The sequence below is a fragment of the Mustela putorius genome, unplaced genomic scaffold, assembly GCF_011764305.1.
Source record: "Mustela putorius furo isolate JIRA1106 unplaced genomic scaffold, ASM1176430v1.1 tig00000083_pilon_pilon_pilon, whole genome shotgun sequence".
Classification (NCBI taxonomy): domain Eukaryota; kingdom Metazoa; phylum Chordata; class Mammalia; order Carnivora; family Mustelidae; genus Mustela; species Mustela putorius.
In genome coordinates, this window is record NW_025421273.1 from 31528960 (window position 1) to 31556303 (window position 27344).

The 27344-nt window shown below is 40.5% G+C and overlaps 1 protein-coding gene across 4 annotated transcripts in view; it reads left to right on the forward strand.

The window, feature by feature from the left end:
• The window catches only part of RBPJ (recombination signal binding protein for immunoglobulin kappa J region), a 216405-nt gene that overhangs the window by 106780 nt on the left and 82281 nt on the right, over nt 1-27344 (forward strand). For 2 of the 4 annotated variants that reach the window (XM_013061512.2, XM_004762655.3), the window contains exon 1: nt 2117-2342. The exons of 1 other annotated variant lie outside the window; for it this stretch is intronic. Coding sequence is in view for 2 of the 3 variants with exons in the window: in XM_004762655.3 (XP_004762712.1) it covers nt 2323-2342 (20 nt within the window). In the remaining variant the exon portion in view is untranslated. One more of the 4 variants, XM_045076214.1, reaches the window with a different exon arrangement.

The window sequence follows — 27344 nt, forward strand, 5'->3', positions numbered from 1 at the left end:
CTAAAATGGAATGAGTATTTCAGCAAACACATGGAAAGTGAAGGGGAAAAAAAGCCAGTATTTTAACTCTTATTAGCAGGAGGAAAGGAAAACAAAACACAAGAACAGAAACTCATATATAGGAATTATTTCAAAAGGCTAGGAAGAGATTAGGGGAAATAAATTTTTAAACTGTGCCCTTGAAGGGGGGGGGGCGGAATCTATACGGGGCTACAATGCATGAGCGCAGAGAGCTGTATTTTTGATCTATTCCACTCGCGATGCCAGCGGGTAGATCAGAAAGAAAACCAAATGCTAGAAGAGAGTAGGTAAGGAAATCCGAACTTGTTTCAAACCAAGTTAAAGTGGTGGCCAGACTAGGTGACTCAGAGAGATGACTCAAACCCGACACTGGGACCGTCAGCTCCCGGAGGCCGGGGGCGCGGCGTCAAACACACTTTAGGAAAGTACCAGTCTCGAGGAAGGCGACAGGAAACCTCCCCGGGGGCTCGGCCTGGGGCTCCTCCTGCCCTACAGTCTGACCTCTTACCATCTGCACCAAGAGGAGTTTCTCATCTCCTGGCTTCCCCTTCTTCTTTACAGCCCGCCCATCCCGCCACCCATTTTTCTCCCACAAAGTGTCACGCGGCGTGTGTGTGCAAGACGTCCTGCCCCCTTCCACCAGCCCTCCGCCTAGAGCTCCCGGCCACGCGCCCACCCGCCCCGCCTCCGCGGCAAGTCCCTCCCTTCCCACCCCGCCCGCACCCGCTGCCCGCCGCCCGCCGCCAGCCGCCAGCCGCCCGGGCACGCGCGGCACGAACAGCGCCGGGAGCTGCACTAGACAAACACCTGTCCCGCCTGGGCTCCGCGAGATTTGGGGGCGAAAGCATAGGCAACTGTGGGCGCGTTCTCGCGAGGTTTAGGAAATTTCCCACGGCCCGTGTTGTGTCTGAGTTGAGTAGTGGAAGGCGGTGGGAAGGAGGTGTAGCGTGAGACTGACTGGGCTGCCCGCATTGGGCACATGCGCAGTGCCGCTCGCGTGTGCCGCGCCAATCCTGCGGCGCCTTCAGCAGGTCTCCGGCAGAGAATTCCAGTTCTCCGGGTTTTGGGGCTCCCTACTGGAGGCAGTGCTTGATCTGGGAATCTCTAGGAATTGAAAGGGCAAGGCTGGCTGGGGTGCCGAGGGTGGAGAAAGGGATGTGGCAGGTAGGAAGGAGGGGTCAGGATTCGGGCCCTTCTTTCTATTAAATGCCCAGACGGACCAAGTTGGCCCCGGGGTTTCCAGGCTTAGGTTGCCTGAAGTGCGTTTCTGGCAGCGACCAGTGTCCTCGACTGTGCCAGGCCCACGGAAGGACCCGGGCAGTGTGTGTCCCCATTCCACCTGCATTCACACACGGCTGGGGACGGCGCTGAGGTGCTAAGGAGGCTCACACAGCAGGCAGCTCTCTGCCCCAGGGGCACCCGTGGTTTCAGTGCGGGTGCGGGCCCCATTCCAACGCAGATTTCACCTCTAGAGAAAACTACGCAGCGCTCTGGCATGCATATACGAGGTGGACAGTAGGGGTGTCTTTGCCAGAGGCCTTGTCTTGACCTCATTTCACACCCAAGGAGAAGAAATCTAAGTGTACAGAGTTCAACTGCAAAAGTTTCCCATTTAGAGCTCTGACAGGTCAGCCCACGTTGTCATCCCGTCCGTGCGCAAGCACGGGGGTTCGAATAGAGCGAAGACACTTCTAGGTTTGTCAGTCGCCGAACTCCAGGCATCTCTGTAGCTCCGGCATCTAACGCCGACATTAGCATAAGGGAGGTGTCCAATGAACGTCTGAATGAATGAAAAGGGCTGGGAACCAGAGTGAGCGGGAAGCCACTTGGAAAACACCCATTTGAGGAGGTGTTTCATCTAGGCCTGTGAAACGCGGCAGATTTTCCCAGGACCCCTCCTCCCTTCCCCTCGGCCCCGCCTCCTGACCCCTCCATTCCCCGTCCCCGTTGTAATCCCCTCCGGTTTTCCTCAGTCTCCACGTACGTCCCTCAGGGCGCGTCCCAAAACCCGGATAACCGGAGCACTCCCCATGGACCACACTGAGGGCTCGCCCGCAGAGGAGCCGTCTGCGCATGCTCCATCGCTTGGGTAGGTTTCCAGGGAAGGCAGCGAGCAGGATCCCCTACTCCGCGGGCGGCGCGAGGCGTCTGGCTCTTCGCGGTGGCTGCGAGGGGAAAGAAGCGCGGGGGCTGGGTGGAATCGAGGAGTGAGGAAAAAGGGAAGGGGCGGGGGAGAGGGACCAGGGAAGGCGTCAGGGGGAATCTCGCGAGGGTTGGAGTTTTGGCGAGAGTTTGTGGAAGATGGCGCCTGTTGTGACAGGGTAAGTCTCGGGGAATCGGAGCGCTGGGAATCGGGAAAGTTGCGGGCGTCTCGCAGCCCGCGGCGGGCGGCGTGTTCGGGGCCGCGGCGCGCTTGGCGTCCGGGGCCGCGGGGGCGGCGTCGCGTGCGTCGAGTGCGGCGGCGGCGTGTGGCCGTGCGCTGCTCGCTCTGCGCCGCCGTGGCTCGGGCTCCGGCGCGTGAGGGCGGGCGGCGGCGGCGGCAGCGACGCCGGCGGGTGCGGGCGTGAGTGCGGCCGGGCGCGCGGGGCTCGCGGGCGCCGTGCGGGTCGCGCGCTTCTTGCGCCTCCGCCCGCCTCTAGCGTCTCCGCCCGCGGGCCCGTACTCCGGCCCCGCGCAGCTTTGTTCCTCCCGGACGGTCGTCGCCTCCTCGCCGGGCCGGTGTCCCCGGCCCCGGGCGCTTTGTCTTCCCCGCTGCCCCCCGCGACTCTCTACCCCCGGCCCTTTGTTTCACCGCCTTGGGCGCTTTGTCCGACCCGGCGCGCCCCGCATCGCTTTTCCATCTCCTCCTGCCTCAGCTGTTCTTCCTCCCGTGCCCCTTTGTTGTGCCCTTCGCTATTCGGTAGCTCAGTGACCTGCCACAGCCCAGGCACCAGATTTCTGTCTTTTAATTTTTCTTCCATTATTTTTCTCACGTGTTTTCCTCTCACCTTTCGATTTGGTACTTGATCACTCCCGGAGTCTTTGTCTCCCCCATTCAGTGGCTTTTTCACTTGGCACCCCCTTCCCCTCCCATCATCGGTTGATTTATCCACTACCCACGGAGTATGTCGGCTGAACTGTCTCAGCCTCAGGGACTCCATCTGGTGCTTCTGCGCGCAGATAGACCCTACGGTTTGTTGTTGTTTTTGTGGGTCTTAAAGAGGCGTGGAGATAGTTTCCTCCTCGGCGTTCCGCACCCTTTTCTCTTGGGATTGTGTGTACACACACACACACACACACACACACCCCTTTCTCTCGGGATTACAGTGTCTCTAGTTTTCTTCGCGATCTCTTTGGGCGCTTGGTTGTTTTGCTTGGAAACAGTAGCACTGGAAAAAGATCTGGTCTTTTGGTTATTGCTCTTCCACCCCCGCCCCCTTGCCCTTAGGCCGTTTCTGATGGCCTAGGCCAAGGGCAGCTGTCGTAGATTTGCTTCTTGGTTACCTGAGGGTGTTGTAGGGCGGTTGAAAGAGGTGCGAAGTTTGTTTTTGTTTTTGTTTTTGTTTGCTGTTGGTTTGTGAGACTAGTTTCAGATATCCAAGTTAGCTATTCATTAGGTACGTGAATAGTAGTAGCATGAATTTTAATGTTAAAAACTTCTGAATATTCGTGCGGAAAATTTCAGCATTTTCTAGACTATAGGTCTAGAGTTAGTTATTTTACCATTAACTCCTGCTCCCTCAGGAAGAGGGAGGCATCCTTTTTGGGAGTTTGATATAAATGGTTTACTTTTTCTTTATCATTAGTTTATAATTATGTGCTTTTGCTCTGTAGAACGTGACAACCTTTCTGTCCCGTCTTTGGAGTTGAAATGAGGACCACGCTTAAGAGTGCAGTTTCTGGTTGATGAATACTGCTTCTAGAATCTTTGTGGAATGTATTAATCAAATGCAATTAAAAGACATTTAAGTAGTAGTCTTAAGTAAGGTGAAGTCACTTCTAATGTTAAAGGACCTTTAAATTGTTCCCAGTGCTTATTGTTATGGTAATGTAAAAACTGGGAGTTGTGTGCGTGGGGGAAGGGTGGTGTGGTGTATTTAAATAGCCTGAATATTCTGGTGCTGGGGGTAGTAAGAAGTATTCAGTTTACCAGGATTACTGGATTGAATATATTGTTCAGAAATTGGGCCCCCTCCTTACTAGTTGATCATTCATTTTAGAAGTTTGTTAACAAAATCATTTGGAGTGTCATTTCATTTATAAACTAAAGTCCTACATAAAGTGCTGCTAGTAGAGGATGTACAAGATTTACTGTAAGGAATGTTGTTAAACATTTTTTCTTTTTTGAAGGCTGCGATTAGAATTAGTAGTTTGAGTTTTATTTAATGGAAAATCTTGTTTCCTAATTGATACTTGAGGGTTTTGTGAAAATTTGAAGTCTGGGATCCATGAGTGGATTTTACCTGTAATCATTTGTCTCCTGTACTTTTTCTTTGTGCATAATCATTCTTTTGAAGGTAAAATTTTGACTACTCTTATTCTGACTCTGAACAAAAATGTAAATATGGTGTAATGGAAGGTATTTTGCTCTGACTTGTACATATAGGAAAGATCATACAAACATCATAAAAGCAACTTTTACAAACTGAGTTGTGTGGGTTTTTTTGTTTCTAAATTGAATTAAGACCTTTATTTTGTGATCATATGAAACAGTGCTTTTACTAAATTATATCAAACAGCAGCATATTTAGAACATACAGGGTCAGTTTTGGTTGGAACACTTTCGTTCTGATTATCGACTATTAAAGCTTTAAATTTATTATCCTGGTATATTGCAGATGGGTCTGCATGGTGTTCTCAGGAAAAAAAGATAAGATGCTTACTTGTAATTTTCAGATCTGTTCTAATATATGCTTCTATGTATTGGATTATTTAAATTAGTTTATTAAAAAGTTATCTCTTGTCCAATAACAACAGATTTCTGTCCTTAAAAGGGTTAGATAAAAAATGGCTTGGGAGAAGGCCACTCTTGCCAGCTGTACATTAAATAATCTTTGGCACTCTGGATGGATAAGGTATTAGGGAAAAAATAGGTGCATTTGAAAGTTTTTACTAATCTTAATTCTAGGATTGGGTCATTTTAAAAAATAAAGTTTAAAAACCTGTGATGTGGTTTTAAAACATTTTTTTGCTTCCTCCTAATACTAAATTTCATGTTATTTCAACTAGGGGCAGTATTTTCTCATGGATTGACTAAAAGTTGTTATTCTTGGCATCTGGCTTTATGATTATTTCCAAGTTACTCTACTTCCCCTGGGCCAATTTCCTAACTATGTAGTAAAATGGGAATTGTAATAACTTGCCACATCTGCACAGGATTGCTGTGCCTTAGGATTTGCAGAGAGCATCCTTAGATGAAAGGTGTGGTTAAAGTCTAGGAATTGTTACTGAAATAAGCTGATGTGAAGTAGGTCATATTTTATAGGAAGTCAAGTAGGAGGTTATAAACGAAGTTCTTGGCAAGTTACAGTGATGATAGTGGGATAAAAAAATAAAAATATGTATTATAGTTTGGGTAATAAAACCAGTACATTTTTTCCCCTATAAGCTTAGAGGGAGAGGGATTAGTAAAACAAATTACAGGGTGGTGTATTTGTTGTATAAGAAATTGAAAATCTGTCAGACTCATATGTAATAACACATTGTAAAATTATGGGATGCTTTCCCTCTGTTGATCTGTTTTCTGCATATGGTGTTTTGTTTTTTTTAAGATTTTATTTATTTATTTGACAGAGAGAGCACAAGTAGGCAGAGAGGCCGTCAGAGAGAGAGGAAGGGAAGCAGGCTCCCTGCTGAGCAGAGAGCCCGATGAGATGCGGGCCTGGATCCCAGGACCCTGAGATCATGACCTGAGCCGAAGGCAGAGGCTTTAACCCACTGAGCCACCCAGGCACCCGGTGGTTTTTTTTTTAACGCTTTCATTTTATGCATATGGGTAGTATGTTTTAAAAATGGTGGCACAAAATGTTTTCATTAGCCTCTAGGCCAGATCTGTTAATAGTAATGACTATTTCAGTATCCCTTATAGTTTTTAATGCTTTGTTACTTGCTCTAAAGAACATTTTCTAACAGCCAAGGCCATGATTTCAGGGTTGGCCCTTGATCTAGGAAAGTGTTTTACATTTAGGAGATGCTCCTAAGATACTCACTTAACAAACAAAACCTGTTGCTTCTCTGTTCTTGGTAGATGATACAACATCCCAGCTAAGTTTCCCAAGCTAAGTTTCTGGATTCCTCTCTTATACTAACGCTTCACATTTAGACACTAAGAACTGAACATTTTCCCTCCTGAAAATCTCTTGTATCAGTGTCACTCATTCCTACTGTTACAATTCATGTTCTCATCATTTCTCATATGAGTTAGTATAAACATTGGTAGCTTCCTTTTTCTGTTTGTAGACTCACCTCCTTTATCCAGATTCCACAGTCTAAAGAGCAAATCTGATCACTTTACTTAGTTTAAAAACCTTTCAATGGCTCCCCCTAGCAGCCTTCATTAAAGAGGCAGTGGAGTAGAGAGTATGAGCTCACATTTAGCATTTAATCCGGAGTGGGTTCCAGTTCTGTCCCTGCCATTTAAAACCTCTTAACACTGACAAGTGATCTGACTTCTCCTTGCTTTTTTCCATCAATTGCAAGATAATTAGTCTTAGCTCAGTGGGTTTTGGTGAGGATTGACTGTGAGAAAACATTTAGTAGGATATCTGAACACATGGCAGGTGCTCAAACAATGTTAGCTAGTTAGGCATATATGGTTCTCTATAACTATTTCATTTACTTTTTCTCTAGCTGAACTGTATGCCTTTCTTTCCTCTAATATTCAGTGCTCTGGCTATATTTAAGAATCTGTAGTTCCCTGGGTGGGTTTAGCAGTTTAATGCCTTCCAGTACATGAAAAGTGCTGGTATTAATGGGTTATTATTCAAGACTTCGGTCTGGGGATATTCTAACGGGACCTACCAGCCTGGATTCAGTACCCCTTTAGTGTGTTCTTAAAGGACTCAGGAAAATTCTCTTGGAAGTGTCATACTGAGTTATTGTCTGTCATGTTCAGAGGCTGTTCGTTAGTTTCCTGGTGGCAGATACCTTTTTTTATTTTATGATCATTTATATGTTCTTATACTCAGAAGAGTGTCCAATACATGATAGGGACTTAGTAAAAAGTTTTTCTGAACAAATGACTCAAGAGTACTTCAAAACCTTTGTGCAACCTGGTGCCTGTACTCAGAATTTTATGTGCATAGGGGATGTATTGATTCTCCAGGAATTTTAATTGCTGAGGTACCCAAAAGAATTGATATTTTCAGCTACAGGCATTCTCATAACCTCTTAAAACATAATAGTGCAATCTTAGCCAGAAGTTCCTTTGGATTATACTATATTGTTTGTACAAAACTGATAAGCTTAAATTTCACATTTTGTTTTTTTGTATAGTTCACCAGTATTTCTAAAAGGTTTTCATTATTTTTACATGTTTTAACTTATTCTTAGATGCATTAAAACTTAAGACTCTGTGGACTCCTTCTTTTAGGGAGGTGGTGCATGCCATAGAACCAGATAATAACCTGATAATCGTGATAATCTTCAGGAAGCCTCAGGAATTATGGACAGGTTACAGTTTCTCCAAGCTTGAGTTTCTGCCTCTATAGAATAGGGAATGATAATTTTGTTGTATTTATCTGACAGGCATGTGACTATCAAGTAAAGTAAAATATGGTAAGTTATAAAGATCAAATAAAACATACATTTAAGTGATTTGTAAATACTAAAAAACTGTATACAAATATTTTCATTGTAACAAATGGTTTCTCCTGCTAACCTTTCACAGGCAGAGTTCAGGTTGGACTTTTTATTTTGTGGTTTGTGGGTCATGTTTTAGGAAGGCAGCAGTGTATTTAGTGCAGAGGACCGCAGCCCATGAAATATGTGCCTTGGCATTTTGAGCAGACATATTTGGTAAATTACTGTTTGACCATGGATGTTGTCATTGAGTCACCCCCAACTTTTGGGGTCTACTTGTTACTGCTGTCTTCTCTGCTTAGACAACTGTAATAATGTAGGAATGTTGAATGCCTGACTGCTAACCATCCTTCATACACCCTGCCCACAGTTCTGGATGCTCCTTAGGCCTAGCACAACATCATGGTGTCGCTTATGCCTCATTAGGCCTACTTCTGCTTCAGGGAATAAAATGATATCCTAATAGTATGAAAAGGATAATGTGTTTCCTGAACATACTTCTGAGGAAAAGCCAGCGTTAGAGGCACTCTGACTGGGTTGTATAATTGATTGTAATTACCTATCTGCATAAATATTTGTGTAGGTTTCAGATTGGTCATGTTCATGGCAGTCTTAGAAATATTTGCACTATTTTAAGTTTACAAAAACAATACAGAAACCACTGCTGCTTAGGTATCCTGAGTTGAATAAACCTTCGGATAAAAATGCTGCACCTGTTGGATGTGAGCTGGAAATATACTAGATAACAAGTTGACTATTTTTAACTCTCCTCCCACACTTCCTTTTCTATATTCAGTAGTTTTAACTTGGCCTTAGAGCTGTTTTTTCTGCGCATTGTTAATTAGATGATAGAATTATAAAAAGTTTATATAACCAGGAAAAATGTTTATCACTTTATGAAACTGTTATTTTTTATTAGTGTGGTAGAGATTGTGTTCTATAACTGCAGTATTAGTTGCCTTATAAAGAACAGAACCAATGTTGTAGGGTTTTTTCTTTTTTATTATGAAAAATCTATTTTGAAATTAGTTTTTCTCCAGACAGAATATACTAGCTTTTGGCTGGTTTGTATAATTGGAAGAAGGACATTTGTTCCCTTATTGGAAAACTGCAGACCCACTAAGATCTTGCATTATTTTGCCAACATACCTTTTATTATTATTATTATTTCAAAGATTTAATTTATTTATTTGACAGAGAGCGCGGGCACACCAGCAGGAGGAGCAGCAGGCAGAGGGAAAAAGGGAGAAGCAGGCTCCCTGCAGAGCAGGGGGAACTGGAACTCCATCCCAGCACCCCAGGATCATGACCTGAGCCAAAGGTGGTCTTTCAACGGACTGAGCCACCCAGGCACCTTAACATACCATTTTTCAAAAAATAATTGTTTGAGAGAGAGAGAGAGCATGCATCAGTGGGAGGGGCAGAGGGACCCAGAGAGGGTTAGAATATCCAGCAGATTTCCCGCTCAGCAGGAAACCAGCCACACGGGGCTGGATCTCTTGACCCCTGAGCTGAAACCAAGAGTAGGATTCTCAACTGACTGAGCCACCCAGGCACCCCATTTTTTGTTGTTGTTTTTGTTTTGTTTTGTTTTTAATAGACTTTATTTTTTAGAGCAGTTTTAGGTTCACAGCCAATATCCAGGGGAAGGTACAGAGATTCCCCATGTTCTTCCTGCCCCTGTAAATAAATAGCCTCCTTCATTATCAGCATCTCAGCAGAGTGGCCGATTTGTCATAATTGATAAACTTATACATTATTATCTGAATCATAGTTTACATTAGACTTTGTTCTTTGGGTTTGGTCAAATGTGAATGTATCCACCAGCGTAGTATCTTACAGAGTAGTTTCATTGCCCTAAAAATCCTGTGTTCTGCCCACTCATACCCTTCCCACCCCTAACCCCTGCAACCACTGAGCTTTGTATTGTCTCTTCAGTTCATTGTCTCATGCGTTTTCCAATCATTTAATTTTTGGTTTGAGTATGAGAAAATTTTTCTTTCAAGATTTTATTTATTTATTTGACAGACAGAGATCACAAGTAGGCAGAGAGGCGGGGGGGGGGGGAGGAAGCAGGCTCCCCGCTGAGCAGAGAGCCCAATGTGGGGCTCCATCCCAGGACCCTGGGATCATGACCTGAACCGAAGGCAGAGGCTTTAACCCACTGAGCCACCCAGGTGCCCCGAGAAAATTTTTCATTCAAAAAATTATATAGTTCTGTACAGAGCTTCTGGTACATAACTCCAACTGGAGGAAGCAGAAACATTGAGGTTCCCAATCATGAAGGGAGGGGTTAAGGGAATTGCCTATAACTGTGCTTTAGTAGTTCACTTTTATAACTGCTTAGTATGCTTTAAATAAACAATTGCTGAACACATAATAGGTGTGACTGCTATGTTAGCAGCTTTATAAAGGTGGCCAAGAAGTTGTTCGGTAAAGCTCATGATTTAGTGGAAAGTGCATAGATATAATAAAGATTCTAAGTGCTGAAACATGTTGGTGGGAACACAGGTGTGAATGATTATTTTAATTGGAGGAGAGTTCTTAGAAAAGGTGAGAGTCTATAGGGGTGTTAGGAAATAAAACTGGAAAAGCGTTTGGGCCTTCTTGGAGGACCTTGATTGCAAAGTTAAGGGCTTGAATGTCACTCAGGGTTTGGGGTAAGAGGACATTCATTGAACGTTGTCAGAGGTGAGGTGGGGTGTAATCAGTGACACATAGATGGGGTGGATGGAGACTATAGGAGAAATGTAACCAAGGTCTGATCTTTATAGTAGCAGGCTTCGGAATGGAAAGAACAGAACAGCTTTTTGAGACAGGATGGTATTGGGAGCTTTGAATCAGTACTCTGTAGACAATCTGTGGCTACAAGCATTTCACTTAATTTCGTTTGCCCTTGTCTAAAAAATTGGAGAAAACAATACTTCGTGGTATTGGTGTGAAGGTTATATGAGATATGAGATTATAATATGCCTAGCTCAGTTCTAGGAGTAGTAGTTGCTCAATAAACAGGTTCTTCTCTTCCCCTTATCTGGAGTAGAATTTAAAAGATAAGATGGGGGAGCAGGGAAGGGTGGAAGGAAGGCAAGGTGGGGGAAAACCAAACAATAAAGCTGGGTGAAGTGATTAGAAACGGGAAAGTCTGAGTGAGGTGAGCAGGTACAAGAAAACCTACATAACAGTGTTTTGTTTCTTTTAGCTTTTGAACAAATGCTGAATCCTTAATTTGCATATTTCTGTATCATTTTTGCATACTTTTGTAACATTTAACATCTTTCTGCAGTTATATAAATATATCTGTATTGAGTGTTTCTCCCCTTCTAAATCTGATTTGTCAGCCACCTCTGTAAGGACAGGATCAATATTTTACTTACATTGCATAATTATGTCGCAATTGTTAGCTGAAAACGTTACTTGCTAGATGAATAGGACTTGAATGGATTTAATATATAAACTTGCCACTAGGTGGCACTTACTCTGAGTGATAAATCTGACGTTCAGCGTAGATTAGTTTTTCTATGAACCCATGGAGAAACTGGCTGCCTGGATTATGGTCAGCTTTCAGCCATTCCTGCACTATACTTTTTGAAGTGGAATATGAAGCATACATTAAATAGAAAACTCAAAGTATTGAAAAATAGAAAAGCATAATGCCATAACATGTCCTGTAGAAAGAAGCTGAAAGGAAGCTCAGTGAAATTGCACCAAGTGACCAAAACATAGACCATGAAGCCTTGGTGGTTAGATTTTAGGCGATGATTTTTATGGTTAAAGGAGAAGACTGTAGGAAGTTGTTTCTTACTGGATTTACTGAAAGATGATGATGAAGTTTGTAGAGATACTAGACTGTGATTCTGTGTTATTTATGTTTTGGTATATTATATTCTCCCTATAACATACCAGCGTATGTAATTGCATCCAGTGTGACAAATGTTAGAGATTGTTAACTCCATTAGATTCAAGAAACTTTAGAGCTGGAAAAGACTTCACTAATCATGTGTTCTAAAGTAACTAATTTTTTTTTTAAGATGTTATTTGTTTATTTGTTTATTTGACCCAGAGAGGGAGAGAGAGTGAGCGAGCACCCAAGCAGGGGGAGAGGCAGAGGGAGAGGAAGAAGCTTGATCCCAGGACCCTGGGATCATGACCTGAGGGGAAGACAGGCTTAACGGACTGAGCCACCCAGATACCCCTAAAGTAACTACTTATTTAAATGAAGGCAGGGATAGACTGAGTAATTTCCAGTTGGCTAATGGCTGAGACCCATTCAGTAATTGAGCTGGGTCTAGTTCTGGTTTGTTTTTTAGGGAGAGACTTGTGCTGGTCTTTTTTCTGTATACCACTCTGCTGCTTTTTAATATTACATGCTCTTTGCTTTGTCTTTGTTTTTCCTGTGAGTGTGAACTTAACGCCAAGAATACAAATCTCTCAGTCCCAAGCTTGGTTTGAGGGCTGCTGCCAGTGTTAATAAACCATCAGCTCTGAGCTTGGCCTTTTCTTTCCTCCTTGGCTGTTTTCCTGTTCTTGATACTGCTTATGTTCTCTGTCTTATGTTTTTGACTGACCAGTGCTCTGTTTTAGAACACATTTGTTCTCAGTGCCCACTTATCACTCACTCTCTTTAGTTGTCCCTACTCTAGAACTGTGTGGGTTATGGCTTACCTGGCTCACCCCTGTGTCTGCCTCTTGCCTCCCTAGCATCTTAGTTCTGCCACTTGCACTAAATTGCAGCTTGTTGTTTCCAGAGCCTCTGGTAGAGAAAATGGATGGACAGAAAAAGAGATTTAGATTAAAGACTGTCATATAAGGAAGGAGGCTATAACTTGAAAGATGTAACCATTTATGAACCTGGTGATTTTTTATACAGGGGTTTTTCTAACGTATATGTCAGGACAGTATTATTCCCTGACTGTGGAATTCATTAAATGTGTTGTATCTATCATCTGTGTTTAACCAAACGTCAGGGAAGTGAATTAAATCCATTTCAGCATTCCAAAGATAGTAGTGATAGTTTTAGTAATTTACTTACAGCTTATAATAAGTGTTGTCATTTGATTAAATGGATAGTACTGAATTAGTGGGAGTTGCCACTTCACTACTGTGATGTTAAAAAACTAACTTGGTTGCTGTAGCTTTCGAAGATTATTTCCCAATTATTGGTAAACAAGCCATTTTCCATTCTGCCCTAGGGGAAATCTTTTATGTATAGGATTTAGGAACCTATCATTTACTTAAACGTGGTTTCCAAGGATGTAACTCCTGAAAGTTGTCAGTTGGTAAATTAAATATCTTAAATTACACTAGAATTTAAATTAACGTGGTAGCTTCGATGTGCAGTTGATTTATTTTTTCACCTCATTTTTAGCTTGTTTTTCTAATTCAGGCAAGTGATTGTTGATATGGGACTTTTTCTTAAGGGTTAATTAATATCATTCGTAAATACTTGGATTATTTTTTCTGTTGGAAAAATGTATACAAGAAATTCAAAAGTTATTTGAACATATTATGAAAAGTCAGCGGCTGTGGTCTTCCACCAGGAAATTAACTACTGTGAACAATTGGGAGTATAGTCTTCAACTTTTTTTTTTTTTTTTTTTTAGTGGAAATGCTGACATTCTATTAAATGTCAGTAGTTTAGTAAACATATAAAGGGGTTTTAGGGAATTGACATTTTGTTGAGTATCTACTGAGTCCTCAACTACATTGAGGGAGATAGTATCTCCATTTTATAGTTAAGAAGTCTGAGGGTCTGGTATTTAGTAATTTAACTCAAGTTCATGAAGCTTTACTTCTGCCTCTGCCATTCATTGCCCTGCCTGTACCGATAAGAGCTTTTGTCTCTACCTAAATGAAAACCACCTGAAAGCTTCCAAGCTCTTTCCTTAGGTGGCAAGCAGTGCCAGAGAGAATTCTAATAAAGAGTTTATTATATTAGATTATTACTTTAGATGAAGTATTAGATTTACTATTTGATTATTTGAAAAATAAATGTATTCTAGAAATGCATTCAAAGTTAGATTTGACGATGTATTTATAACCATATTTTTCCAATGAAATGTCTTTTTCTTCTTTTGTGTAATAACTGTATTTTCCAGGTGATAATTTTTGTCAACTTAGTTTTTTCTTAAGATTTTATTTACTTAATTTGACAGAGATCACAAGTAGGCAGAGAGGCAGGCAGAGAGAGAGAGAGAAGCAGGCTCCCTGCTGAGCAGAGAGCCCAATGAGGGGCTCCATCCCAGGACCCTGGGATCATGACCTGAGCCAAAGCCAGAGGCTTTAAGTCATGGAACCACCCAGGCACCCCACTTTTTGTCAACTTATATGAAGTATTTTCTACTACTGTTTCATTTGTCATTCGATTTTATTATTGTCTTGAGTTTAAAATTTTAATGTAGTCAAATTTGTAGTTGTGCCTTTGACTTTATGTTTTGCCTGTCTTCCTCACACCTGAAATTATGAAAGCATTCTTTTGCTTTTCTTATAAATGTTCTTTTACAATTTTAAAAATTATTTATCCCTTTAACCCTTCTGGGAGGTTTTGGTTGATTGGTTTGTTGGTGGTTTTTTCCTTTTTTTCCTGTGTGTTATGTGATGAGGCTCTGAACTTATTTTTTCTAAGTGTATAACCAAATGTATTATTTTCATATATTCATTTTTTTCTGTCTTCTGTTGTATAGAGTTATGCTTCTTAAAATGAGATCCTTGGAGGGCAGCTGTGGGCAAAATTTTAAAATGCACATTCTTTCACTCCACCCCCCCCCCCCCCCATCTCCGGTCTCTGAAGCCCTGGAGGGATAGAGTCTGGCAGTCTGTTTTATTTAGCAAGCCCTCCAGGTGATTTTGATGCCTGTTGAAGTTTGTAAATCATGGTTGAGAACTCCTCCTCCCTGCTACTGCACTGGATCCCATTCCTTCTCAGCTACTCTAGAACATTGGGGTAGCCAGCTAGCTTTCCCTGTCTCTCGTCTCAGTTATTACCTTTCTCTTGAAGTATCCTTGACAGTGTATAAACATGCTCTTATTTCTCTGGATTCCTATTCCCCTTTAGTTTTCTTTTTCTCCTTTGCCCTTTGCAATCAACTTCCTATGCAGAGTTCTTTCTGTCTCCACTCTCCATTCTCCCTAAACCTACTACTTAAGCCAGGCCTTTATCTCCACCATTCCACAACAAAACTGCTCCTCTTGTTAAACATCTGCCTTCTGCTCAGGTTTCTGGGTTCGAGCCCCTTATAGGGCTCCCTGCTCAACGGGGAGCTTCTCCCTTTCCTTCTGCCTGTTGCCCCTCACCCCTCCAATTATACTTGCTCTGTCTCCGTCAAATGAATGAATAAAATCTTAAAGAACAAAACCAAAAAACCCCTCCTCCTCTTAACTTACCATGTTAAAGTATGGGTGAATGTAGTGGTGAGTTTTTTTCATGCGTTATCTGACTTGAGCATATGATATATGGATCACTGTCTTCTTGCTCAGATACTTTTAATTTGTCTTGTAGGATACAACTGTCCTGGGTAGCCACCTTTCTGTTACCTTTTTCTAGGTCTCCTTTCTAGTACTTTCTCATTCTACCACATTTTTTCCTGCTTTTTATCCCACATTCTCTACTCTTTCTTGTTTTATTTTTCTCTCTTACATGTATCAACTTCTCAGATATGTATTCTTTGCCTTTTGATTTTGTCTTTCTCTGCCCTGCTAAAATAGAGTGCTTGGTACATAGATGATGTTCAGTTTTTGTGGAATGAGTGAATGAACCAATGAAGTGTTTTAGCAGTGTCACTTTTTGAATGCTCTTTTTCTCCCGGATTTGAAATCCTGCTTATATTCCTGTATGTTATAAAGTCTTATAGGCCCCCAGTATCAGTACAGATTTATCTAATGTGTTTTGAATATAATCTGTTACCTGAATGTGATTCAGTAGCCGTGAGATCTGTTGTTATATTTAGCCTTTGCCACTGTCTGGTGTGGAAGGTAGTATTAATCTGTTTTATAGAAATTTAACCAAATGTACTTGCTAGTTGGTGGAGGAGTTGGAATTCAGACTTATGTCTCTGGTTTTCAGTTCATTGTGATGAGCATCTTTTAATGATTGTGTAATCTAGTATGTGATAATGCTACTGGGCATTCTTCCTCTCCACACCCCCTCTCCCCAAATTCATCTTTTTTGTCTGTGTACATGATTGATTGTGCTCTCTTACCAGAAGATCCCCTTCCCTTGGTCCAGCCAGAGTACAGATCTGAGACAGAAGTGTGAAGTTGAGCAGGGAATTGGTTTATGTGGGATTTTTTAAAAAGTGGACTTTATTTTTTGGACACTTTTATGTGGGATTTTTGTCTCTGCATTTCGGTTTACAATTTTGGAAGAAAGTTTGTAGAAAGAACACAGGCTGGAGGTCGTGAAACAGATTCTGTTCATTAAGAAATTTGGTAATTTCTCTTTTTTTTTTTGGCGTGCATGATAAATACCTTTTTGATCTAGACTTTAAGTTACATGTGATACTGTATGTGTCAGAGAACTTAGAAAATAAAATAATGCTTGTACTATAACGATGAAAAGTATTACTCTTAAGAATGACTTGTCTCATACTTATGGTACTCTAGATACATTCATTCTTTGTATTATACTGGAGTACTTTTAATTTTGTTTTATGTCAAACTGTTTTATAAATGTAATTTTAAAGTTTTTGCTGCAAATGTTGTTTTTCTAAGACAGCAGCTGTGGATGTGGCTTAAAAACTGATGAGCATCTACAATGACGAGCCTTTATGGAGCAATGAAAGGCTGCTTACAAATTGTAGCCGTGGTTGAAATGAATTGTGTGTTTGTTATTTGTGAATCCCTAAGGGTAAATGTGTTTTGAGGGGGGTGAATTAGGATAGTACAAACTGAGAGAGTGTTTCTGTTCTGGTAATCTTTGGAGCAGTCATTTCTGCTACTTAAGACTGAAAGAATTTAGAATATTTTGCTTGACTACTTTGATAGATTGTTTCTTTAAACATGTTATTCAGATATTTGTAAAGGTAAATTGTAGTTTTAAGATATTTTATGACATCGTTTCTGTCATCAAATATTTTTACTCTCAACTACTGTGTATAATAGCTCTTGCAAATGATCTTTACCTGTGTCTACGGTTTAAAACCCTTAAGTGTTGCTTGGGACTTAAGTATTTTCTATTTGGTATGATTAGCTCATACATATCAGTAGTTATAGGCACAGTGCATATACCCATTTTTATTTCAAAAGCTTACGGTTTTAATATGTTACTGAACAGGTTGAAATAGTTAACTCTTAAGTTATTAAAAGTAGTTTTACTTAAAGATATTAATTGCTACATCTAAGAGTTGAGCTACAAGAAGTAAAGGGGTTGTGGTATTTTCTGTGAAGATACCTAGAAGATAAATTTCTCAAAAGAATTCTAGAAAATGTTTATTTTTTTAAAAAAGGAAGGGTGGAGAAGTGACATTTGGAACAAATGAGGATCCAAGAGACCAAAAAAACCCCACCGCAGTAGTATGTGGGATTATGGCCAGTATTTCTGAATGTCTTAGAATATGTATTTGCAAATCTGTGACTTATTTATATATTTAAATCATCAAAATAGATTCACTTTACTTTTAAAGGCAGTACTTAACATGCTTCCTGATCATAAATTGTTGAGTATTGAAGATACTCAAACGTATGTTGTTAAAGTTAAACTTTTTTATTAAATTTAGTGTCATTCCTTCTAGTAATAATGTTTAAACTTTGACAATACCATCTGTTCTTTTATTGTATGGGGCATGTTTTCAGGAGGATTTTATGCACATTAAAAATAACAATTTTTGGGGGCACCTGAGGCTCAGTGGGTTAAGCCTCTGCCTTCAGCTCAGGGCATGATCTCAGGGTCCTGGGATTAAGCCCTGCATTGGAGCTCTCTGCTCAGCGGGGAGCCTGCTTCCCCCGCTTGCCCCCCCCCTCTGCCTACCTGTGATCTCTGACTGTTGAATAAATATATAAAATCTTTAAAAAAAAATAACAATTTTTGTAAATTGTAGTTATTATCTGTAGTCACTTTTAGATGTAAGCGTTCTCTGAGAGTTACCTCTGAGTCCTCATCAAATTTTAGGAGTGCAGATGTAGACCACCAGTGGAATAATTAGCCAAGAAATAGTAAGGGTTAGAGAGCCCTTTATGTAATATTTAATTTCCTGGCCAGTTTATATGAATAATTAGTTTTGAGACAGTTAAAATTTCTTCTCTTGGGATTTCACAGTTGTTACGGATAGCTGTAATCACTAGGGAAGTAGAAATATTATTTTCATTGAACAGATGGCTTTCCTAGCCCCGGTCCTTAACACTGCCTACTGAGGTTCATGTTTATGTTGGATGATTTCCTAATCACACCTTTTGAAAGATCACACCTGGTAGTAGAATATGATGCAGATGATAAAATGACTTAGTCAGTTCGAGAACTTGTAAAAAGTTGAAAGTGTGTATAGTTCCCATGCTCCTGCGGAAGGTAATCTGTTTGTGTTAGAGAAATCAGTAGTGGCTACTAATGCTTCAGCTGTCCTTTCAGGGATTCCTTAGCTACCTCTTCCACTTTTTGTCTTTCATGAGCTCTGACATCAATGTGCTATTTTCATTTCTGTCTGGTCAGATGACCAGCCCATCCAGTGCTTTGAGGCATTGAGAGTTTTTGTTAGGCTTAAGGATAGGTTTCCATTGTGTATGAGGAAGATTTTCAGAGAATACAGTGATGCAGGGGCTTAAATTATAAAATCCCATCGTTTTTCAACTCTAACGGGAAGCTTTGGTGGAGATTTTACTAATAGGATTATCTTTTTCCTTCTGTTCTCTTTCTGTTGGAAATTTAAAAACACGTGCACACATGTATTAGAGATTCACACTTATTGTTAAGGCTCCTGAAATTTCAACACCACAGTCAATGTGGTTCTAAGAACTTTACATTTGTAGACTGTGCTTAGTCAATAGCAAGATAATGTTTGTTTTTTGAAGTCATTTCTTTTTTTTTTTTTTAAAGATTTTATTTATTTTTTGACAGACAGAGATCACAAGTAGGCAGAGAGGTAGGCAGAAAGAGAGGGAGAGGGAAGCAGGCTCCCTGCTGAGCTGACAGCCCGATGTGGGACTCAATCCCAGGACCCTGAGATCATGACCTGAGCCGAAGGCAGCGGCTTAACCCACTGAACCACCCAGGTGCCCCTTGAAGTCATTTCTTAGTGACATCTGAAAAAAAGCCAGTGATATTTTGAAGATAAGTGAAGACATTACCTTTTGGAAGGATAGGGTGGGACTTTACTTTTAATATAACTGGTCAGGGCAAGATGTAAGAGTTATGGTAGATCGATTTCAGCTTTGATTCTATCAACAGTTTGTCAAGAAGGATAAAAATTCTCGTGCTGGGGCGCCTGGGTAGCTCAGTGGGTTAAGGCCTCTACCTTCGGCTCGGGTCATGATCCCAGGGTCCTGGGATCGAGCCCCTCATCGGGCTCTTTGCTCCTCGGGGAGCCTGCTTCCTCCTCTCTCTGCCTGCCTCTCTGCCTACTTGTGATCTTTGTCTGTCAAATAAATAAAATCTTAAAAAAAAAAAAAATTCTCGTGCTTTACACATGTTGTCATGGGCAGGTTGGTACTGCCATTCGTTGAGATGAGATAGCACTGAGATAAATGGCATAGTAGAGGAGTTAGTTTTGGGGGGAGACATTTCTGGTTTTGAGTGTATTGAGTTTGAGGTCCTTGCAAGAGATAGATGAAGATATCTGGTGGCCAGTTACATATATGTGTTAGGTGTGTGGTTCCTGGAGCTCAGGAGAGAGGTCAAGGTTGGAGAGACATACCTGAAAACTTTTAGATGGTAATTAAAACCTCCCTGGGAGAGTTGGAGTTAAGTAGGGACAAACTGCTGGTGAGCACTAAAATTTAAGGAATGGGTAGAGGTGTGGAAACCAGTGGGAAAAAAACTTATACTGAAAGATGTGGGACAAAACCTAGACAATATAGTGTCACAAAAATGAAGAGTACTTTTAGAAGGCGAGAAAACTAGTCAATTGTATCAGATGCTGGAAAGAGGGTAATGCTATAAATCCAAGTATTCAACAGATACGGGACTTGAAAGGCCTTAGTAAGAACAATTTCAGTAGAGTGTTGGAAGCTGCAATGTGTTGTGATGGTGCTTTTAAAGGTAGAATAAGCTTGACTTGTTTAGATGCTGATTTGGAAGGAACAAAGGGGATGAAACTTATACTGAAGCTCTTTGGGTGCTTTTTTAGAAAGGGTTTTGTTGGGGAGGCAGATGCACAATTCAGTAATGCTGTGACTGTGAGGACATTAATGAATTTGATTCTGTTAACTTCAGTCTTTTCACATTGACTATCCCATTTTAAGATTGAGATTCTTTATTGTTTTTCTCCTGAAGGGATGGTGTTTATGCTTGATTCCACCATATTTTTTGCTTGGTGTCTCTGACTCACGGAAATGGTGGATTTAGTTAATTTCTGTTGCGTGTCCTTGGGTCTTTATACATGCACTGCGAGAGTTACGTGTGACACATGCAGCAGTTTGTTCTGTTTTGTACTATGTCACAGTCTCTAGACTTCTGATTGCTCCCCTCTGCCTATAGAAAGTTAACATGTACCCCGGTATATGTTGTGTGTTTATACAATTGTGTAATTATACTGAACTGTTGTACTTTAATAATGGACACATCAAAATGTATATGGAAGTTTGAAATGTTAAAAAGTTTGTATGTGTGATAAAAATAAAGTAAGGTTTTAAAGACACTTTATTAGAATGAAAGATCCCTCATCTTCACAAGGCATTTTTTTAAGTGGCACCACTGTATTTAAAGATCAATTTGCTATATAACTTGGGAAAGTATATATAATATACTTCATTACTTTTCAAAATCTTGGCTAATTTTTTGTGATAGAGTCATTCAAAAGGCTAGATTCAAGTTCATTTTAATTCTGTAGAAATCAGATGAGTTTTCTTAGCCAACAGGCCATTGTTTACCTTAAGTGTTTTTAATTTTACAGAAATAACTTCTAGATAGCATACTACAGGAAGCTGCTTGTTTTCACAGGAAAAGTAATCAATTTTGGGACATTTTTATATAAGAATAAAGAGTAACTGTCAAGTTTCACAACCCTTGTAAGTGTTTTGCCACCACATAAAGAACAGACCTCTCTGTGGTACAGGAGATTTTCTTTTCTTTTTTTTTTTTTAAAGATTTTATTTATTTATTTGACAGAGATCACAAGCAGGCAGAGAGAGAGAGAGAGGAGGAAGCAGGCTCTCTGCTGAGCAGAGAGCCCAATGTGGGGCTCGATCCCAGGACCCTGGGATCATGACCCGAGCCGAAGGCAGAGGCTTTAACCCACTGAGCCACCCAGGCGTCCTGTGGTTATTTCTTATCTCATGAAGATACATTGTTTTATAAAACTGGCCATATCCATAACATCTGGTAGTACTTTGTGCCATTCTGTCATCATGTTTGTTGCTTGCTAATAAAAGAGGAGATGAATGAGTTATTGTGTGATGGGATTTTAGTAAGCTTTTTTACAGGAATCTTCTTTTATTTTGGTTAAAGCAGCCACTCTCAGCAGATAATGCTCTCACTGATTTTCCATAAAATGCTTTTATTAAAGAAGCCAAAGAAGCTCCTTCCTGAAGACACCTTGTCTTTTTGTTCAGTGCTCTATCACTTGCACCTGGAAGAGTGCCTGTTATGTAAAAGGCACTCAGGAAATACTTAACTGTAGAATGAATTTGCTGTTGAGAATATTTTCACATAGTTATTTTCTTAGAAATTTTTGCATTTCATGCAGAAGTCAGTAGACTATAAACTGAGGCATATTAGAAAAACCATCTGTACTACCAACTACATGGTATTTCCACGCTATGTAATTTTTTTCTAATAATAGCCTTCATGATTTTCAGCAATGTCATATGTGTAGATTTATACACTGACAGAAAATACATTTTGGATTATGTTCATGGTATTCCCCAAGTCATATTTCAGCCCTCTTCTACTACAGCTGGAAGAACAAGTCTTTCCCCATGGTAGGTGTCTTCTTATCTTAAACTGTTTTATAGGAAACCACAAGCCAAAGAGGCATGTAAATATATATAGTTAAATTCAGGGAAATTTTCCAAAGTTCTGAGTTGGAAGTCACAACTCTTAAACCTTGCTGGAGAGAAAAAATCACAACCTGGAGCAATATGGTATGTGTTTAGGTACTTAATTTTTTAAGTATCTTGCTAGTTGTGATTGCTTTATACTGTCATTTGCTAATATTTCCAGGGTAAAATTTATATGTAGTGTGAAGTTATTATTGATAATAGATATGCACCTATAGTTTTAAAAAGTTACCTCGGTTATTTCTATCTTTGTCTTGTCTCTCTGTCTCTCTCTCTTTTTAAAAAAGTAATCTCTGTATCCAACTTGGGGTTCAAACTCACAATCCCAGGGTCAAGAGTTGTGTGATCTATGGACTGAGCCAGCCAGGTGCCCCTTCACTGTCTTGTTATATTCTCATGTGATTACCTAGTTGTTATTTTTGCTTGATAAAGAGTGAATACTAGGAAATAGGTACCCTTCTGTGATTTATTTATTTAGACTGCTTGATTATTAGTATTTTCTCCAGTGTCTGATTTGTTGAGATCATCCTAAGGCATTTCCTTGTTTCCTGAGAGTTCAGTTCATGGAAGTAGGTAATTAGCAATATGCCGAAACAAGTGGGTCAGTGAGAGCACCATTACCAATCCTTAACACTGTGGCACATCTCTTTCCTCAGATTGGGATCATCTGACATAAAATGAGCTCTAATGATAAATTCAAAGATTATTGAGTGTCATCTGTGTTCTGGGTACTAGGATATACTGGTGGACAAAACCAAACAATCTCTGCCAGTGTATAGAGGTTACATTTTAGTGAGAAAGGGTGCTCGGCTGGCTTATTGGTAGAGCTTGGGCTCATGAGTTTGAGTTACTTAAAAAAAAAAAGTCATGCTAAAAATACATTTTAGTGAGAGAGAGACAAAAAACAAATAAGTAAAATATTGAGGTAAGGGTATTAGAAGGAAAAGTTGGGGTTAGGGAGTATCATGTCAGGAAGAGGTTGCAGCAGATAAAGTGCTTATGGAAGGTCTCACTCAGATGGTGACATTTGAGCCAAGAACCTTAAGGATAGAGTGAGAATTGAAGCATGCGTGTATGTGGGGGGAAAAGCATTCTGGCAAGTAGGAACAGCACCTGTAAAGATCCTGAGACAGAGTGTACCTAGATTGTATACGGTACGTGAAATAAAGAGGGGTGTCAGAGATGGCCCTGTGGGTTTTGGCCTGACCAATGGTAAGTGCAGGGTCGCGCTCATTTGATGTGGAGAACATGTTAGGTGTGAGAGTAGGAGATGAGGATATATGCAGAGTAATAACCTGCTTGTGTGGCTTCTGGATTTGCATCAGGACAGATTAAAAAAATGTAGGCAGGCCAACTCTTGGTAAGAAACATGATTTTGAATAACTGTTTACTTTGAATTGACTGTTAAAGAAGATGAACAAATTTATTTGCCTCATCCAAATGTAATTGTAAAGGAAAGAAATGTTCCCAGGAGTTAACATGTTTTACACATTAATTTTGGATTACCTAAGTAATTACTTGAAAAATTTTTGCTTTATTAAGGCACATATCTTTTCCTCTAATGCTGTTGATTTAACCAATAAATTTCATAGTATTATACAGATTTAATATGTAATCTCTGATCTATGAGAAGCATAAATACTAAGATTTCAGATAGAGATAGGGAAGTAGAGCAGTTTGAATCCCTAATATTTAGATCAGTGAGAAATTAAGACATAAATATTTGACTACTGTGATATTGTGATTTATAAGAAGTATGTATTTGGTCAGTCTGATGCCCGCACAGTCTTTTTCATATATATTTTGATCTTTGCCCTCAGTGCACTGCTCACAGCTGCTAAAACCCTTGGTATTTTCTAGGCAGTGAGAGTGCTAAGGGTTTCTTTCTTGTATTAATGAGATGAATTTCAGAAAGCACCTTAGGATGGGGGCTGGTTGCCAGAGGAGCCAACCCTGTGTTTAGAGGGTTGGAACTTTCAGTCCTCCTATGCTCTTCACCACCTCTGTAGGTTGTACCAGTTGCCAAAGGCCAGTGGTTTAATAAATCATGACTGTGTAATGAAGCCTCCACTAAAACCCAGAAGGACAAGGGTCAGAGAGCTTCCAGGTGGTGAACATTTGCAGGTGAGGTGTTTACTTGGGAGGTTTCACTTGGGAGAGTGTTGTGCCTGGAGAGGGCATGGAAGCTCTTTGCCTCTTCCCCATACCTTCCTCTCTGCATCTCTTCCTTTGGGCGTTTCCTTAGTTATATCCTTTTATAATAAACAGGAAATCTAGTAAGTAAAATGTTTCCCTCAGTTCTGTGAGCTGCACTTGCAAATCATTCAAACCCAAGAAGGTCATTGGAGCCTCCAGTCTAGTTGGTCTGTCAGAAGCACAGGTAAAACCTTGACTTGCAACTACCATCTGAAGTGGGAGTGGTGGGCACTCTTTTGGGACAGAACTGTTTACCTGGGGGAACTGTCTCTGGTTAGTGTCAGAATTGAGCTGAACTGTAGGACATCGTGCTTGTGTCCAGAAAATTGCTTGTTGGGTAGGAAACCCCCTCCCCATGTTGGAATTGGTACCCGAACCTATTTAACCACATACTTAGGTCTCCAAGCATCACTTGAAACAATTTTTTTTTTTTTTTTTGGAGAATGCTTTATATTTTGAGAATTAATTCAAGGCAACTGTGTCTATCAGAATATCTTTAGATGCCCTGTTTTCTATACAAACTATGTCTTGTCTTTTGCTATGAGCTTTCCCTTATGATAGTATGTTTTTATATTTGGAATTATATGTATGTTGGGTAGAACCTACTGGCTTAGTTTATGCAGTAGATTACTCAGTACAGTCACTTTGTAGTATCTGCTTCTCTAGTTAAGAAGGGAAGTATGCTAAGAGCCTTTTTGGGGTGTGTGGGGGGTGTGTCTTGCGTATCTGCTTTGTCTGGGATCACAATAAGTTGTTATTGTTTATGATATTCTTGGTCTTTGTTTAAAGATCAACAAAAAGTCATTTAAACTGTTTTAAAAGCAAAGTAACATTAATATCTACTTCTGCATTTTCATCCTAATGGTAGCAGTTTTAATACACATTTCATTGTTTTGTCTGTAGGATTGGAGTTTACCTGACAGTATTTAAAAACAAAACCAACCAAACCAAAAAAACCCCTAATTCATGGCATTTTATTAAGTCCATATATGCAGAAGGTTTATAGGAATTGTTTTCTCTCATGCATGCAGGAGCTTCTGCCACGGTGCCATATATATCTTGACAAACCTTGAATCCTACAAAATCCTTCCTTGAAAGTAATAAAGCTTATATTGGGGCATACAGGATGGGGGTAGACTACTGAAAATCCATAGAACTCTTCTCTTGAATACTAACCCAAACCAATAGCAATTCTAATAAAAAACAAAAGAGTAGCTTTTGTGTAGCTTTTGAGTAGCTTTTTTGTGTAAATTGAAATGGAACTCCATTTAAAACTTATTATTGAGTTTTTTTTTTTTAATTGTTGTTGCCTATTGACATTTTTATTTCTGAAGTTAAAAATACCCTGTGAACTATCTAGTATCATATACTGGAATGTTTTCAACAAATGGAATTCAGAGTGATTTCTTGAAAACCTGCTCCAGGCAAGACTTTGGGGCGCCTGGATGGCTCAGTGGGTTAAAGCCTCTGCCTTCTGCTCAGGTCATGATCCCAGGGTCCTGGGATCAAGCCGGGTATCGGAGCCTGCATCCCCCTCTTTCTCTGCCTACTCGTGATCTCTGTCTGTCAAATAAATAAATAAAATCTTAAACAAAAATTTTTTTTTAATACCTTAAGGTTTATAAAAGATCAGTTAAGAAAGTTTAGTCCTCAGTAGTTTATGCCTTCAGTGGGTAATCTGTTAGTCCTCATAACTATAATGTAAAGAGAACACAATGGGTCCTCTAAGAGACATTTCACGAGGAACCTTGCGGTATGGGAGAAGAAATGATTCATTCAGATTAAGGGTTTCAGCAATACTTAAAGGATTTTTTTTCTTCCTCTTATTTTTAAACTTTTTAAATTATGCTGGAGGAAGACCAGTTCTGGAAATCTGGCCGCAGGAGATTTTGTTCAGGAATACCTAAATACTGGCTCTGTCCTCCACCCCTCCCATTCAAGATGTGGTTCTTGTTGGAAACTGATGAGTTTATTCACAAGCTGGGAGTGCCAGTGTTTGTAAACATTCCTTTAAATGGAGAAAACAAAGTCAGTTGAAAAGTAAGCCCGAGTAGTGGCCTAGTGAGAATGTGGCAGTTTTCTGCTAGAACTGCACCCGAGTGTGTGACTCACAGCTGTGAGTGCCAAGGTAAGTCTGTGCCAAGATAGGCTTCATGTGCTTTTGCTCTGTATAGCCACTGCCATTCCGTTAACTTCCGTATCATTGGCTAAATAGAGTAGGAACTAGATCAGGCCAAATAGATCAGGAGTGAGTCTGTTCTCATCTGTCTGTGTAGGCTCTTCCTGCTTGTTTGTGACCTACGACATGTTACACAGTTAAAACAAGAATATATTCTTCTAGGGGCGCCTGGGTGGCTCAGTGGGTTAAGCCGCTGCCTTTGGCTCAGGTCATGATCTCAGGGTCCTGGGATCGAGTCCCACATCGGGCTCTCTGCTCGGCGGGGAGGCTGCTTCCCTCTCCCTCTCCCTCTCTCTCTCTCCCAGCCTCTCTACCTACCTGTGATCTCTCTCTGTCAAATAAAAAAAAAAAAATCTTTAAAAAAAAAACTATAGATAAAAAAAGAATATATTCTTCTATCATTATTTTTTTTTAAGATTTTATTTATTTATTTATTTATTTATTTGACACAGAGAGAGAGAGAGAAATCACAAGCAGGCAGAGAGGCAGGCAGAGGCAGAGAGAGAAGCAGGCTCCCCACTGAGCAAGGAGCCCGATGCAGGGCTCTATCCCAGGACCCCGAGATCATGACCTGAGCCGAAGGCAGAGGCCCAACCCACTGAGCCACCCAGGCGCCCCTCTCCTATCATTATTAAATAGTTTAAAAGTCCCTTCCCTAAAGGTAACCACTGTAAAAAACTTGGGGTATATTCTTCCAGACAATTTTCCGTGTACTTACATGTTTACAGTACATACATATAGTTTGGGTTTTCTTCAGGGAAGATGGCTCATATTGTGTTCATATCTTATATGTTATGTTTATTTTTAAAATTTAATGGTAACTCTTGAGTTCTTTCTTGGCATATATTTAGGATTAGTTTGCTCTTTTTTTCAATCAGTGTGTTATTCTCTGTTCATAATATAGATATAACTATTTTATTTTTGAAGATTTTATTTATTTACCAGAGATAGAGTGAGAGTGAGAAAGAGAGAGAGAGGAAGAGAGAGTGAGCACACAAGCAGGGGGAGCAGAAGGCAGAGGAAGTAGGCT